Here is a 15,647-nt window from a genome sequence, read left to right on the forward strand (position 1 = left end):
TATACAGTATATGTACTGTATATATGCATTAAATAATACATTAAATAAATCTCTCTGTTTTGCTCAGTAATTTTAGTGCTGTCATTTGTCATCATCTTGTACAGCTTTATACTTATTCTTCTCCCGCTTTACGACTTGAATTAAAGTGTGATTTATTGCTTTTTAACACAGACCCAATGGCAGTAAATGCTAATAAAACATCAGTGCATATAAAATATATCTCTAATCAATTCTGGACAGAGGGAATATACATATAAGCAAAGAACAGCGCAAAGGATACATATAAATAACAAAGGATGCATAAAAAGGTAAAGAAATCAGTGAGAGACAGAAAGATATATGGACACTGACATTCTCTGTGCACAAAGCCAGAGGAGAGGTGCTGGATGGGGAAGGACGGGACATGCACAGACTGTGCATACCTAAATAGGGTATTTGGTTTATAAAAGCTTACAGAGCAGTGACAGCTCATATTCATTTAATTGCATTTAAACCAAATGCATTTCAGCACCATGGTCAGCACACTGCACTCAACATTTATTGCTTTACTGCTACTATACTGTATATTCGCCAGAAGAAAATAAGAAACATACACATCCTGTATACACTTAACAGGGATACAAGAAGAGCATCACATGAAAAAAGATGAAAAAATACCTCCTTCATCTACTTCACCTCCTTCAATTACAATTTTCAATGCAGAATATAATATGTACAGTGCCATCAAAGCTCCCAATAAATATAAAGTATGCACTTTCCAATGTGAACAGAATCAGTCTACCAGCATTGTGAATATTGTATGTTGAATATTGTCCCTTACCTGCTATCTATGAAAAAGCACTATAACATTGTAAGCAGCTTTTTTATTCTATTCAGTGGGTGGCACTGTGGCCCATTGGATGGTATTGGTGCCTCACAGCACTGGGGACCTGGGGCGCTATGTGTATGGAGTCTGAATGTTCTTGCTATGTGCATGCAGGTTTTCTTCAGGTGCTCCAGTTCCCTTCACAGTCCAAGCTCATACTGGAAGGGTAATTGGCTTCCAGAGAACATTCCTCAGGAGCATCAGTTGGAAAATATCTGCAGTCAAGTGCTTAGGCTTGGGGGTTGCATCTATGTTACTGCAGTTTAGGAAAGGAGTTAGTAGTAATATGAACTGTAAAGAGATACGATAGCAGTCCTTTCACATCAGCAGCCAGCCAACAGACCTAGCACCTGTTAAAATCTGAAGGGTTAGAAAGAGATAACAAAAAGTTGCAAGGATTGTGTTATGGATTGGATTTTGTAAAGAAAGATGGATCGAGAGTGAATACAGAACTTTTAATATGTATCCTGGATTAATTTTAATTTCCCAGAATTTCCGTGTAGTAGTAGATTACTGCTGGAAACTGGGCAACACCATGATTAAACTGGGTAGGGCACACCTGCAGTCTCTGAGGAGTCTGTGAACGTGTATAACCCACCAAAGAAAAGGCTGGCCATGGATGGGTGTGCTAGTGTGTGAAGGGAATGAAATCGAAGCTTCCCCTTTTCTGCCCTCCTGACGATTTTATTGAAGATCAAAGAGTTGTTCTATAGTAGATGAAGAAGAATTTAATGCACAGTTCTATAAACACCTGCGGGTGATTAGTTAGTTTTTGGGACTGAGCAGGCTTCTCTGACAGGGGACTACCAGTACATCTTACAAGCCTGGAAGGGTTCCGCAAGCCAATAGTGACAGATCATCCAAACACATACTATGGTTCAGAGATCAACATTCATCACAGGGGAAACTGGCCCTGGTGTGTGTGTGTTTGTCTGTGTGTACCCTGTGATGGACAGATGTATGGATTGATTTATTTTATTTATCAATGTTGACACTATAAGTATATTTATTAAATGACTTCTTCGTGTACATGTTTATATAAAGGCTTATTAAAGACAAAAGAGCTGTTTCCTAAATTAGTCCTCATTATTCAATCACCTACAGGGTGTGAGAACAAATATAATCCCAGTACAGTATATACTGTACTCTTACTAGGATGGAGTTACTTGATTTCAGATTTGATTGACAGTCAATGCTAAACAATACTGATCATAAGACAATTATTTTTCATATGACTTATTTCAACAAAAATAATAGAAAAAACAACATTTAGTACAGTGGTGTACATAAGAACATAAGAATGGTTACAGATGAGGAGAAGACATTTGGTCCATCTACGTCATTTGGTAGTTAGTAGCTGCTTGATCCAAGGATCTTCTTGAAAAAAGCAAGGGTATCAAGTTGAACAGCATGGCTGGAACATTTTTCCGCTCTCATATAATGCTTTTACCTTTTGCTGCTTTTATTTTTAGTACACACTGAAAATACCAACATCTTTCAATTTCAGTTCTGGAGCACAAAATTCACATTTTTAGATTTCGTCAGCTCTAATTATTTATGGAATTGTCTTCAGTTCAAGCAATGGGTGGTGCAATGGCTCTGTGGCTAAGGATCTGCGCCTGTGGCTGGAAGGTTGCCAGTTCGTATCCCACAGCCAGCACAGGAATCCTACTTCGTTGGGCCCCTGAGCAAGGCCCTTAACCCCAACTGCTCCAGGGGCACCGTATAAATGGCTGACCCTGTGCTCTGACCCCAAGCTTCTCTCCCCGTCTGTGTGTCTCATGGAGAGCAGGTTGGGGTATGCGAAAAAGACAAATTCCTAATACAAGAAATTGTATATTGCCAATATAGTGATCTCTTATCTTATCTCAATGCCAGACAGAAAGAGCCAAGAGCTTCTTTTGTCTTTCAAGAACAAGGGATTTTAATTGCTTCAGCCATCTCAAGTGTAGGACATTTTTGAATTGCTCATTTATACCTACCTAATTTGGAATCATCAACAATTTCCTCTGTTCACAGCAACAGCTCGTTTACTGCACAGGGAGAATAAAGATGGCTGCGTAGACTCCTTCACTCTCCAACCCATAAATAAAGCCAAACAACTTTTGACATGCTCCATAGCTCTTGCAGGAGGTTTACCATTGATTGAAGAGGTGCTGTTTCCTTTACCAATTTCACTGCAAGCTTTTAGAAACTGTTTCACCAAAAGCCAAAGTGTCCTGACTGACGTCCTCCAGTTGTACATTGTCAATTGTACAGTGCTACGTGAGGAATATCAGACAGTCAATGTCATTTATGAGGTTGAATTGCACAGCAAAATTTGTTTAGTGTTTTTAGTTTTATACAGATAAAGAAGTCCCTTCTCTTTATAAGACAATGTACATAATGCAAGTTAATATTATCTGTCAGAGCCAAACATGATTGGAAGCCATTATACGTAATATCTGGCCTGCAATACCATTGAACTTCAAAATGGCACTGACACAATTCTGACCAGAGTACAAATGTAGAGTTTTGAGCCTAGAGTCATTTCTCTGTAATTGTATTTCACAAGGCCAAAAGTACAGTAGTTGAATGTGTTTTTTTACATTTACAAATCTTTCAAAATTCTAGCCTGAAAAACAGTATTTTGCAGAAGCAAATCCGAATTAGCATAGTTACTGTATATGAACTAAACCAGATCAAATATTTTGTTATTCCATTAATCAATGGCACAATAGTACCCTGATGCTATATCATTCAAAAGCCTGAATTAAGGCTGCTGATATTGAACAGCAATGGTGAGTAATGATATTGAAAGTGTCATTTTTTTTAAACAAGCTTAAAGGGGAACTGCAGTCCCAAATTTTCAGACCAGTTATTAAATCCTGGTAACAATTTATATAAAAAAAATTCACAAATTTGAAATTAAGCACAAAGTACTATATGGTCACCATTGTTGTCACAAACCACTGGCAAGAGTTCATGCAAATTGCAACATGAAGCGGCCCTTCCTGCTCACTAGTCACTGTAATGACTAACGTAATGCAGTATACAAGTGCAAGTTGTACAGCTAGTTCACCACAGAAATGTTCCAATGCGATTTGCATCCAAACTTAACAAATGAGGAGTATCTGCAGGTAAAACCATCTTGAATTGGAGAGCAATATTTCTATTGGATTCAAATAGATGTATTTACAAGCCTGCTTGTTTACAATCTAATAGGACCGCTTCATCTCATTGGAAGTTTTGTTGCCTCATTCTGAATCACAGACATTGACGACAATATGGCACTGTGCATATTATTTTGTGGTCTGATTTGTTTTGAAATATACTCATCAATACTGATTGTTGCTAATCCAGAAATATAACTAAAACAAACAAATGGTAAGAAGCCAAGAAGCTGGTTTAGCTGGATTGCTGAACTGTGCCTCTTTTTTCTTTAACAAACTAAAAATACATGCATATATAAATAGTTGATTACTGTACCAAAACTAATTGAGTTGACTAATTGGCAACATGAAAATACATATTTACCTAGGAAGATTTTGAAACAAGCTTCATAACACAACAGCTTAGAATTAACTACAGTACTTTGCTATACTTTGCTGTACAGTATTTTTACTTGTGATGGGAGTTGCTCTCATGCTGGTTGCATTCCAGTCAAACCCACTATATCACAATCAAGCACATTGTTCCTGGATATCTCACTGGCTGAATACACATTCTGATGCAAACTCTGCAAAACCCATGGAGGAATTATTCTAACCACCCAGGCAGATACAGTAAGTGAAGAAAAGAATGAAACCTCTATGAGAAAAAATGTACATAATACATTCCTTTTCAGAGATGATTTCAAGATTGCTAAAGCCAAAGATAATTGTTTTGTGGCTTTAAAAGTTTGAAGATTAGAGATATTAATAAGACACTCTTATAAAATGTGATCATCTTCTTTCTCAAAAGTACAGATTCATCACTTTTAACACAGACACACAATGGGAAAAGAGTACATTCAGAATGTGAGCTTCTTATCTTATCAGCATTCATCAACACAGATAAGACTGTAAAAACAACAATTTTCATTGCTCATCAAGATTATTTCAATAGGCACAACAGCACGAGCTGCAGAGACATGAAGTGAATAATGCTTTAGCATGTCAGTCACACACTGACCTTGACCATGATGCAAGCCTACAGTTATGTGTTTACTGTGTAAGCCAAAGAATGGAGCTCTTGCTCTGAGCTCCATGTGTCACATTGTCTTCTGATTACCCACACACTGATGCACAGCAGCTGCATACAGTGGTTCTTACAATGAAATCAGTAGTAAGCCTGATAAGCACATCCTATCTAAGAACTGACCAATGTGATACAAAAGCGTGGTAACACTGTAGATCTTTCACAAGTGAATCCATTACTCCAATCTGGAGTTCTTCAGTTATATGAAGAAGTATGAAGGCCATAATACACTGAGACAGTACTCAATTGAGCATGAACAGCACACGTTTATTCTAGTCTTGGCTGATTTCTTTTTACTTCATGTCAACTAAAGCAGAATTCACTGAGCTGGCTCTTTTATTAGTCCCTGGCAAGCCCTCTGGAGTATCCTGCTGTTGTGTGGATGAATTAATTATACCTGAGTTCAGTGCCCAGTTGCAACACCTGAAATTCTAATGAGGTCAGCCTTCAGTAGTCAAACACTTTCTTCAACTCTGCCATTCCACCACCTGTACTCCCCACTCTGTTTAACATATAAATTAAACTAGAAAATAACAGTTAATGCAAAAGATAATTTTAGACAACAATATTTTAGCACAGAATGAAGCCCTTGGTGTATCTGTCTGGAAAAGCGTCCTAGCAACTGCTAATCAGATCCACAGCTAGAATCTTTAAAGAAAAATCAGACCCTACACAGGGTCACTATGCGGCCATTTCTAATGGATTCAAAGTTCATGATAATGACTTTGTAGTACTTGGGAGATGGGCACTTACACAGGTAAACCTGAACTTATCACAGTCCTTTATTCCTGATAAAGGGTACAATGAATGAAATAGATACCAGTAGCTGTAGAACACCTGATATCTGAACATCTTCATCAAATGGTGACAGGTCTTTCAAAGTGGCTTTGTGCCAGGTACAGTACATTCAAATATTGCTGAAAATCACAGTCCATTGCAATTTCATATTTTAATATTACTTTTATCATACAAAAAGACAAGGTTTTCTGCACTGTAAGGGCTCTACATTTTGTATCTTAAGATGCATTTATGATGTCTCATTTGTATAGTATATGACGTTTCTACATTTCTGTTTGTCACCTACATGAATTATCATATGCAGCATTTAGGAGTCAAAGAAAAATACATTTTTGATTAATTTAAAGATTTTTAAATCACACCCGACTTTGATATATCTCACTTCTATGATAAGGCATCCTATTGCTTTCTACATTATGTTTTTGATGTTGCTTTCCAGGGAATGGGGTTTCTTTTGCTTAGATCCTCATTTCATTTAATACAACTTCACCTACAACTATTAATTGATTCTGCCTGACCTGATTTAAAAGAGAAATTATAGTCTATTCGACCTCACATATAGTGCAACAAACACTGGATTCAAAATATCAATAATGATCAGGTAGATTTTTAACTAAAAAATGTTAAAAATAAAGAGTTCCCTCACAGACATAACCATATAAATTGCTAATGTAAATATTGGATTAAATCTTTCCTGGTTCTGAAATTGGCATGATTACTTAAGCCCTTTCACCCAACTTGAACAGGTTTATTTACATATGGTGCACACTTACTACATACCCAGAATATTTAAATAAAATGGTTGAATATTTTCATTCTTCCTTCTACAATAGGGATAATAGAAATGAGTGCAGTGCTGCTTGCTGGATATAGGAAGAAGTGAAAAAAAAGGATGCTGCATGTTTAATAACCTCTTTAGGGAATTTCAATTACATCTGCAAGATTAATTGTTTTTTTTTCTTTTGGTTTCTTCATTGAAGTTTCCCAAGACTCTGAGAAATACATGGCCACAAGCACACGGCCTCTAATACAGCCTTTGTTGGTTTGCTTCACTGGCTCAGAAAATACAATGAGATCCTGGGGAATTCTTTGTGGATTTAATTAACAATTAAAAAAAAACAAGCCTGGTTCTACACAAATTATTTTAGATTTTTAATTTATCCTTTAAAATTAAACTAGTAATTTTACTAGAGCAGAGTACATACTCATTAAATTTTATGGAAATTTAAACACTTGTTGCACAGTTTAGAATGTTGCAGTAGTCTGTTATTCTATAAGAACAAAACAGATTGCAAACAATTATTTTACATTTATCAGCAAAGACTTAGACTAAAATTATTTACACATACTGTACAACAAAATTACAAATATTTTGAAAAAGAAACTGTTGAACTTCAGTAACGAACTATATTAACTTTCACAATTTTCATTGTTGTTGTCAATATATAAACAGGAAAACACTAACAGGAGTCTTAAAATCTGATTTTTTTCTTATTAAATTTGTATTATTTCCATATTTTCTAGCATGTCATTCACAAAACTAAGTAAGGTAACACATGTCAAGGTAATACAGAAGAAATTATACAGTTTATTAAAATAAACACTAATAATTAAGGTTTAATTAAATTAAACTGTGCTATTGAAGAAACAAACTGGTAATTCTGCTATTCCACTCTTCCTAATTTTTACTGACCTACTGAATTAACTTCAGCAGCATCTCATCCTCCGTCCAATCTTTGCTTCATTCCACTAAAAAATGGCATTTTTATCTTCACTTTCAGTCATATTCCTAAGGATCACAGATTGCTCAGGTTTCAATTTGTGCTACTGTGCTTTTCAAAGTTCATATACAATTCTGCACCTGATGCCAGGTGATACTTTTTTATATAAAACAGCCCTGACTGTCTTTCAATAGCTCAAACAATCATCCTTGTCAATCTGAATTGCAAAACAGGCAAAGCTGTAAGGAAACTACTAATGTGTATACACTCCGAATGTCAGCTCATTTCTCTTATCCAGATTGAGAGCAGGCACCCTCTCTAAATGGTGAAGTGTATATCCTTGCTGTTTAGGTTCTGAATTTTCTTCATATCACACACACTGCATACCTCTCACCTGTTCTCTCTCTTTGTATCTATTTACATAACTTGGAAAGGCATTAGACATAACTGCAAATAAAGGATTTGACGAAATGACACATACAATTTTTCAATAATTTTTCCTGAATGTTAACAGAGCACAAAGTCACTTCATACTCTGCTGACTACAATTGCAAACCACAGTCAATTAATGTGTCTAGCATGCTATATACAGTATAAAATGCTTAACCCATGTAAAAAGATGCAAAAAATGAAATACTTAAGATAAATGTCATCACAAAATTTGAAGCTGGTCTTAGATTAGTTTTTTCAACTATTCTAAAGAGCAACTAATGACTACAGTTGTAATTTCTTTAACATTTTCCTTGCTATCTTGTAAGTACTAAGTAATATTAGCTGAAGTATTCAAAGCTTAGAGAACATAAAACAAAATGTAAAATGCCCTTTGCATTTATGTTTACTATTTTAAATTCAAAATATTATACTCAAAAGTTTAGATCCATTCTGAAATTACGAATTTCTTTACGTATTGTGCACTTGAGTTCATATAATACTTCTGGTGTCTACAAATTTGGATCCGTTGAGCAGATAAAGGTTATCCAATTAAATGAATAAAAAAAACTAAGCATTTACAATTTGATTTTCCAACTTATTTCCAGCAGAGCTTCAAATTAACTTGTAATTTTATAAGTAGGAATGAGGACACTACAAATCCTTCTAGTTATAACTTAAAAAGAAAACATAACTGTGCAAGAATGTATCACTTAGACATTTTGTGGAAAAGCAAAATACAGTATATTTAAGTTTAGTTTAAATCAAGTTTTGAAAAGCAATTTATTGAATAAATAATCCTCCAGTATCAGTCACCCTAGCAATCAGGCTCACTGCTTATGATGAAAAAAGGAACATAAAAAGGGATACCTAACATGCAGCCTTCTAGATCCATTACATTGAGTGGGACATTTATTACATTCCATAAACAGATAAACACATAAGAGTCCTGTAAATGAACATAAGACAAGGCCAACTGGTTAACAGCCTTGCTGCAGGTCTCTCAGTTGTAGAAATGATAAAAAAATAGTCCAAAGCACATGATTAAAATCTTTGATGTGATCAAGAATGCTTATAATATGTAACAACCAATTTGAGTCATTTTGTTTTTTTCAAAAGACCTAAGATAAAAGCAAATAGGTAAATCATCAGAGCCACATCTGAAGCCATGTTTCATCCTGTCCCTTAGGACTGACAGGAAATCTGTTTTCAGTCAGTACAGTTTGTTTCCATCTTCAGTGGGCTAAAATCGAAGCATTCTGAATTCCACATAAATGTTTTTCCTTTCCATGCTAGTCTAAAGAACTGCATGTTACTAAAACAAAAAATACAAGCAAAAAGACTAGAAAAATCTGGGTATCTGAATGCATATTCAAGCAGGTGTTTAAGGTATTGTTCCATTGGGGTATCATTTTATTTATTTTTGGCATTGTCATTTCATGATCTTGTTTCTACTTCTAAAATAGTGAAATGTAAAACTTCATTCACAGAGATTCAAAGCTAGTCCAGACGTTTAGAGAAAACTGAACAAAAACTGTAAAAACCCTTCCTCATGGAATAAATGAATGTAGGCTAATTTTAATAATGGACATACAGTAGGAGTTCCTCTTAACAGAATCTCTGACTGGTTATATGGAATGGGTAGATGGAAAAGGTTACAAAAAAAGGTTATTTAACCCATCTAGCACATATGCACTACAAAATCTACTCCTCACAGACATTTTTTGTCTTTTAAATTATTTTTTATACGAAAACAAGATTCTCTGTATGTAAGAAAGTTAAAGTGCACTTATTCTTATACAATCAGTGATGTGAAAACTCTGTGTATAAAAACCTTAAATAAAAAATGTAGTCTTTTGAAGATATCCACAAATTGCAGGAAATTCTCAAAATGAGGACATTTCTGTCATATTACAAGCTTTGAGCCTTCCTTGTGGTACTATTCCTGACACATCCAAGATTTTAACTGCTTTATTTCATATTATTTCTTGTTCTGTACTTGGAAGTGCACCATAAAGTATTCCTCCACTCACACTTAAAGAATGACATTAAGACAGAAACAACCAGTTCATTAGTCATTCTTGATTTCTAATGGTCTAAAGTTTGAGTGAATTTGTAAGAATCAAAAGATTACACTGAACCAGGCCTGAGCTGCTTTCTACAGAGCAGCTTCTAATTCTGAGACAACATTAAGTGGGGTAAAGCAATCAACAGCAAGGTTCTGTGGGGCTGGACAGCCTGTCACTCAAAATGATGAACAGCAGTAGGAGCTTCTCTGGCCCCATAAATACACTGTTTCAACAGCTTCTGTCACCATTAAACTCACAGGCACCGTGATTGTGACATATTAGTACATTTTTGTCAGTTACAGTACGTTGTGCATGTTGCATGTTCATGCTATTACTAGTAACTAAGAAAGTAACTAAGAAAAGACTGTTTTGTTTTAGTTGGGCATTGGAAAAATATCACATTTCACTCAGTTCCCTCCATTTTTCCCTCTAGCAAAATCTCCACCTACTGTAAGTTACCATCTTACAAAAATCATCTTTGTAAACCAGTACAGCTGAAATGAAACACCCATGAAACACTACATTTTCAGTAGGGACATAAGGAGAGACTGATTAAGTGCCACGCAACTCCCCTCCCCATCTTCTACACAGAAGATGAATTCATTCAGAATTGCATTGGTCTTATTTCTTATGTACATATGTCAGCAGAATTTGTAGGAAATACAGCATCTAGCCAGGTTTCACCAAAAAAGTGCAACTACAATAACAGCTAGGACATAGTTTTTTTCAAGAGTACATTTTCACCTCTTCCATGTGTAATATACATTGTTCTTAGGATGCTCGAGTGGGGAGTTGCGTCAGCTCGTGAGCTGCAAAAGAACGAGTACTGTAGATCTGAAAAGTAGAAAGCCCGTTCATCCTTCTCAAACAATGTGTCATGCTTGAGCCTTCTCAACAACAGCTGAAAATGCTCAACAGATGAAATATTGTGGGGGTTTTTTTCCTTTTTTCTTTTCAGGGTGAAATCAGCCTCTACTTGTTCCTCTAAATTGCATTTATTGTTACTAGGTCAAAACTTCAAGGATTCATTACTTAATACATTTGAATGGTATAATTTAGAGCAGTGAAGTAAGCACTGATTTGAAATCTACAAGTATGATTTCTTTTTGCATTAAACAAGGGTCTCTAGCATTCATGGGTCTTCCATTTCAGTTACTCCCATACAACATACTGTACCTTCAATTTAAAGTATATGGATAATTCTCCTTTTTTGTATTCAGTTTTAAGTTTGATAAGGAATGGGCATCAAACAGAAAGAAATGTTTAAATGTCAATATGCACAACTTGCATTATTTATCTTTTGTTTTAAATGTTCCACGAATATTGCAGTTCAAATTTAGATTTATTTATTAAAATAATAAAGTGTCCATTCCCACATCATTTGAAAAATCTATAACCTAGTTATAAAGGAACTTTTTGGATCCATTAACCCAAAACAAAAAATGCTGAAGAGTGTCTAGTTTCACACTGTTGATTAACTTTGGCCCCACACTAGACCTTGATACAGTGCTGTACTATGGGAGTTGGTACTAAGTGGGAAAAATGAATAAACACTAAAATAGACACAATTATTAAGCACAAGCCATTAAAAGCATCTGAAATTGAGAGGCTGAGATGCCTCACACTGAATTGATAGGAAAATTCAATTTTGTTCAAATCTGAAGTATCAATTATTTGAGAACGTAACAAGACGTACTGTAGTTGGAGGTGGATGGATCTAAGGCTAAAGACAACATTAAGGGTGAAAGAATAATGTTAAAATAGAATGTGTTTTCTTAGAAGGAAAGAGCTTGCTACGTCACAAGGTAATCCCCTTGCAAAATAAGCATTATTAGGACACTTTTTATTAGATATGAGCAATCTAAAGAAGATGAACTGAAACCAAGGATTCCATTAAGAGAATTTCTGATAACTTGTGCATTTGTGTGGGATTCCCAAGGCTGGCAAACACTGAAATTCCAGGACAAGATGCTGTAAGTCCTAAGAAGCTTTTGTACACTGTAGCTATTTATAGAACCCTGCTTTGTAGCATCAATAATTCAAAATTTTTAATTATTTCTCCTAAATACAGTATGAAAATGTATACCTTTAAAAGAATGAGTGAACATTTGAGTAATTATATTACAGTTCAGAGATTTGTTTTTTTTCTATTTCATTAAAGAATTTCTATTAGAGGGTCAACCAAGAAATGGAGCTGTTAAAATAAAATGCATAATGTGTTTCTTACCCTCTTTTTGTCTCTACAGCTGTTTTGCCTACCACCTACCCTTTCACACAGAAGTAGTCCATGGGGAAGGGACACAAATCTCCATTACTTGCTTGATGAAACAGAACAATGTCAGAAGTAACCCGTGAAAAAATATGAATGTGTGATAGTGTGAAATTGGATTCTGTTTTTACAGAAGGACCTAAAAAGTACAATATTCAAGTAGCACTTTATGATCTTAAAACTGCTAGTATATTGAACATTCTAAGTGCTCTCAGACTACATATTTAACAATTGTATTCTTTTCTTTCCAAACTCATGTTTTTTTGCTTACAAAAGTAAAAGTTTAAATTCACAGGATTTGTAATTTCTTAAATCCGTTCGGTAGTGAGTAGTGAGTCAACACATTACAAAGCATATTACAAAAATAAAATGATTTAGATGTCAAATACCATCCTATTCACTCAATGCTTTCAGTAGTTTATATGGCTTTAACATCTACCAGTCCCTATTTAACAGTGATATCTTTCATTTTTAAATATGATCTTAGAAGTTGCTTACGGTGAACAATTTTGTTCCTCAAAAAAAATAATACTGTTTAACATCAATAAGATTTTAAAGTTACTGATTGTGTCATTCATCCGGTGATTGAATATGACATCTTTAATATCTTGAAAAATAGAAACCAAATAAATTAAATCACTAAAATTTCCATTGCCTACAATATGGAAAAACTTGACATTTGCATAATGATCACTTTTACCATTTGGAGTAGCTACAGTAAAGTAGCTTTCTGCAGACTTCTGCAAAATTATTTATGTATAATTGTAAGTAGTCTCTGAAGATTGGTCCCTGGATCAATTTTCTGGATAATAGCTCTCATATTCTCATAGGTTTTTTTAACAACTTTATAGCACTTATCAATACTTATAGATGTAAATAAAAGCAGATAAAGTAATATCTAAAGGGACATTTAAGACACAAGTGTCACAGCAACTTCTTTGATCTTAATAACATGCAGTGTAGTGCACCTGTAACTTCTAATTGCTTAATTCAATAAACATTTGTAAGTTAGCCAAAGTGCTAATATTATAAATGTGTAATGGCAATTAAATATAGATTTAAGTCTGAGATTATAGACTAGTGTGAGACATAATGGCGATTTTCCTTTTAAAATAATTTTCAAAACCCAAAGCTACAAAAAGAACAGTACCTAAAGAGAAAACCAACCTACCACATCACAATGAACAAATCATGTGGTGTTTTCAATCCTTGTAACTGAGACAGTGATATAATATCGGACGTTTGGACGCAGCTAACAGGCGTTTTAAATCTGATCATAACTGCGAACATATATTTAATTGATTGTAAAAAGTTAAATTACGCTATCGTGCAGATTATCTCTGCATAAAGTTGGAAGGGACCTTACATGAATTTAAATAGCAGGGATTTATAAAAAGCTTAATTGTATATGCGCTTTATAGCGTATGCTCTTTAAATCTTGATTACATTAACATATATATTTTACTTACACTGCTATTTTGCCCTGACCAGTGCACCATGGCTTGGTTATGAGCAGAATCCCCAGTCAATGCGAAGGTGGAACTGGTAAGTTTCAACTCTTCCTGCCTAGAAGTGGTCATCTTCTTTTCCTCACTGCTCCATCTAAATTCAGCCCGACTCAGTGTGTGGTCAGGCAGGGATGCGCTGCGCTTCCGTCGGTGACCAGCAGCTGACGAGCCCCTGTCCTGCAGTACAGGGGATGATTTCACTCTGTTGTTTACCTTTCCCAGTCCCCTTATGCGCCTTCTGATTCCGTGGCTGTGACTGTCTTTTACTATACTGCGGGTGACCGGAGTATAAAGTGTGCCAGCATTTCCACTGCCGTCTTTCTGTCCATTCCATCTAAGGCTCGAAACTTTCTTGCCATCATTGGTCACTTTTATCTCATCCTCGGTTTTTGGCAGTCCTCGACGAAGTGATTTGTTCAGATGCAGCCGGTCAGTACTTCGTTTTCGTGCAGAGCTGATTTCTATGCTTTGCCCCGAATGGCAACCGGGAGTTTCTGCAACACAACCAAGATGGTAAGTTTCCTCACTTGCAGGTTCAGACCCCGCTGTCCCGTCTAGAAACCTAGTAACTTCCCCTTGAAGCCCAGTTGCAGATTCTCCTGTGTCCATCTCAATAACACCACACGATTCCTGCGGACGTGGCTTACCCACCAGGGAATGGCAGGACCTGCAAGTAATCTCTCCTTTAGCAACGAAAAGGAAAGAAGTAAAGATCAGTACCCAGACCCAAACACCAATGTGCCAGAATGGGCTGAAACCGACCCCCCTCTCCATTGCTAGTAGCACAGAAAGACACTGGCTTTTTTCTCTTTGCTCCCTTTATTCTTTTTCTTCTTTGCTATGTTACGGCTACAGAACTCCTTGTAACTTGTGGGGTTACAGTTGCAGTGTTGTAAAAAGTGATTTTCGCTGAAGCGGTTCACGTTGAAGGATTTGATCAAATGAAGCACCACATGGGGGAGGAGCTCGGCTGAATCCAGAGGAAAGATAGGGGAGATTTCTTGCTCCTTTGCTTTTTTACACGGCATTAATCTTTGCAATATAATGAGCTCACATCCATTAACTTGCGGTGGGAGTTGCATTACATATCTCTTTCGGTTATTGCTGTTTTCCATATTGCGTGATCCTGCATTTAATGTCCAACGCAATTAAACAGAAAGCGGAGTGATGCTATTCAGTATCAACCGTTATTTAAAACCAGTTTTTGTGTATTGTGATAAAAGGTTACAGTACGTTACCTTTTTATACTTTGTTGGAACAGTAGCTGCTGGAAAATAGAAGAAAAATATTTAAACCCATATTCCGATATGCTGTATAAAATATCTGTTGCCTACTTTAAGCATTACAAATTGTAAATTGTGCTAATGTGATATATTCCTTACACACTTCATACTGATGTATAACCGATAAGAGTTGAGGCTTAAAATTAAAGTTTTTTTTTCTATCGGAGACTTGATTTGAACATGATACGTCTCAGGACAGAAAATACATTTTTGACAAGTCGTATTTTGATACACGCGCGAGTTGATTTCATTCTTCAGGTTGCTGAGCACAGTGGCCCCCATGTATTGCAGACAAACGATAGCTTCTGCAACAGTAGCCAGTCTCCGTGCTTTCACTAAATGACACGGAATAGATAACACAAGTTGCATGGTTTTTTTTTTCCTAGCCTCTCATCAAAATACCTGTTCTCTTACTTGTTCGGTTTTAACCGCATGAAGTGCAGCTCATACACAAAACGCGTGTAAAACAAAGCTTTACATTTTACAT

The 15,647-nt window shown here is 35.7% G+C and overlaps 1 protein-coding gene across 1 annotated transcript in view; it reads right to left on the reverse strand.

The window, feature by feature from the left end:
- sorcs1 (sortilin-related VPS10 domain containing receptor 1) overlaps window positions 1-14,651 on the reverse strand; it is a 220,009-nt gene extending 205,358 nt beyond the window's left edge. Inside the window, exon 1 of the mRNA XM_088915889.1 lies at window positions 13,839-14,651. Coding sequence (XP_088772015.1) covers window positions 13,839-14,651 — 813 coding nt within the window. The remainder of the gene's footprint in view (window positions 1-13,838) is intronic.
- Between the last annotated feature and the right edge of the window lie 996 nt (window positions 14,652-15,647).

The sequence above is a fragment of the Atractosteus spatula genome, chromosome 5 (assembly GCF_055471065.1).
Source record: "Atractosteus spatula isolate fAtrSpa1 chromosome 5, fAtrSpa1.hap1, whole genome shotgun sequence".
Lineage (NCBI taxonomy): Eukaryota > Metazoa > Chordata > Actinopteri > Semionotiformes > Lepisosteidae > Atractosteus > Atractosteus spatula.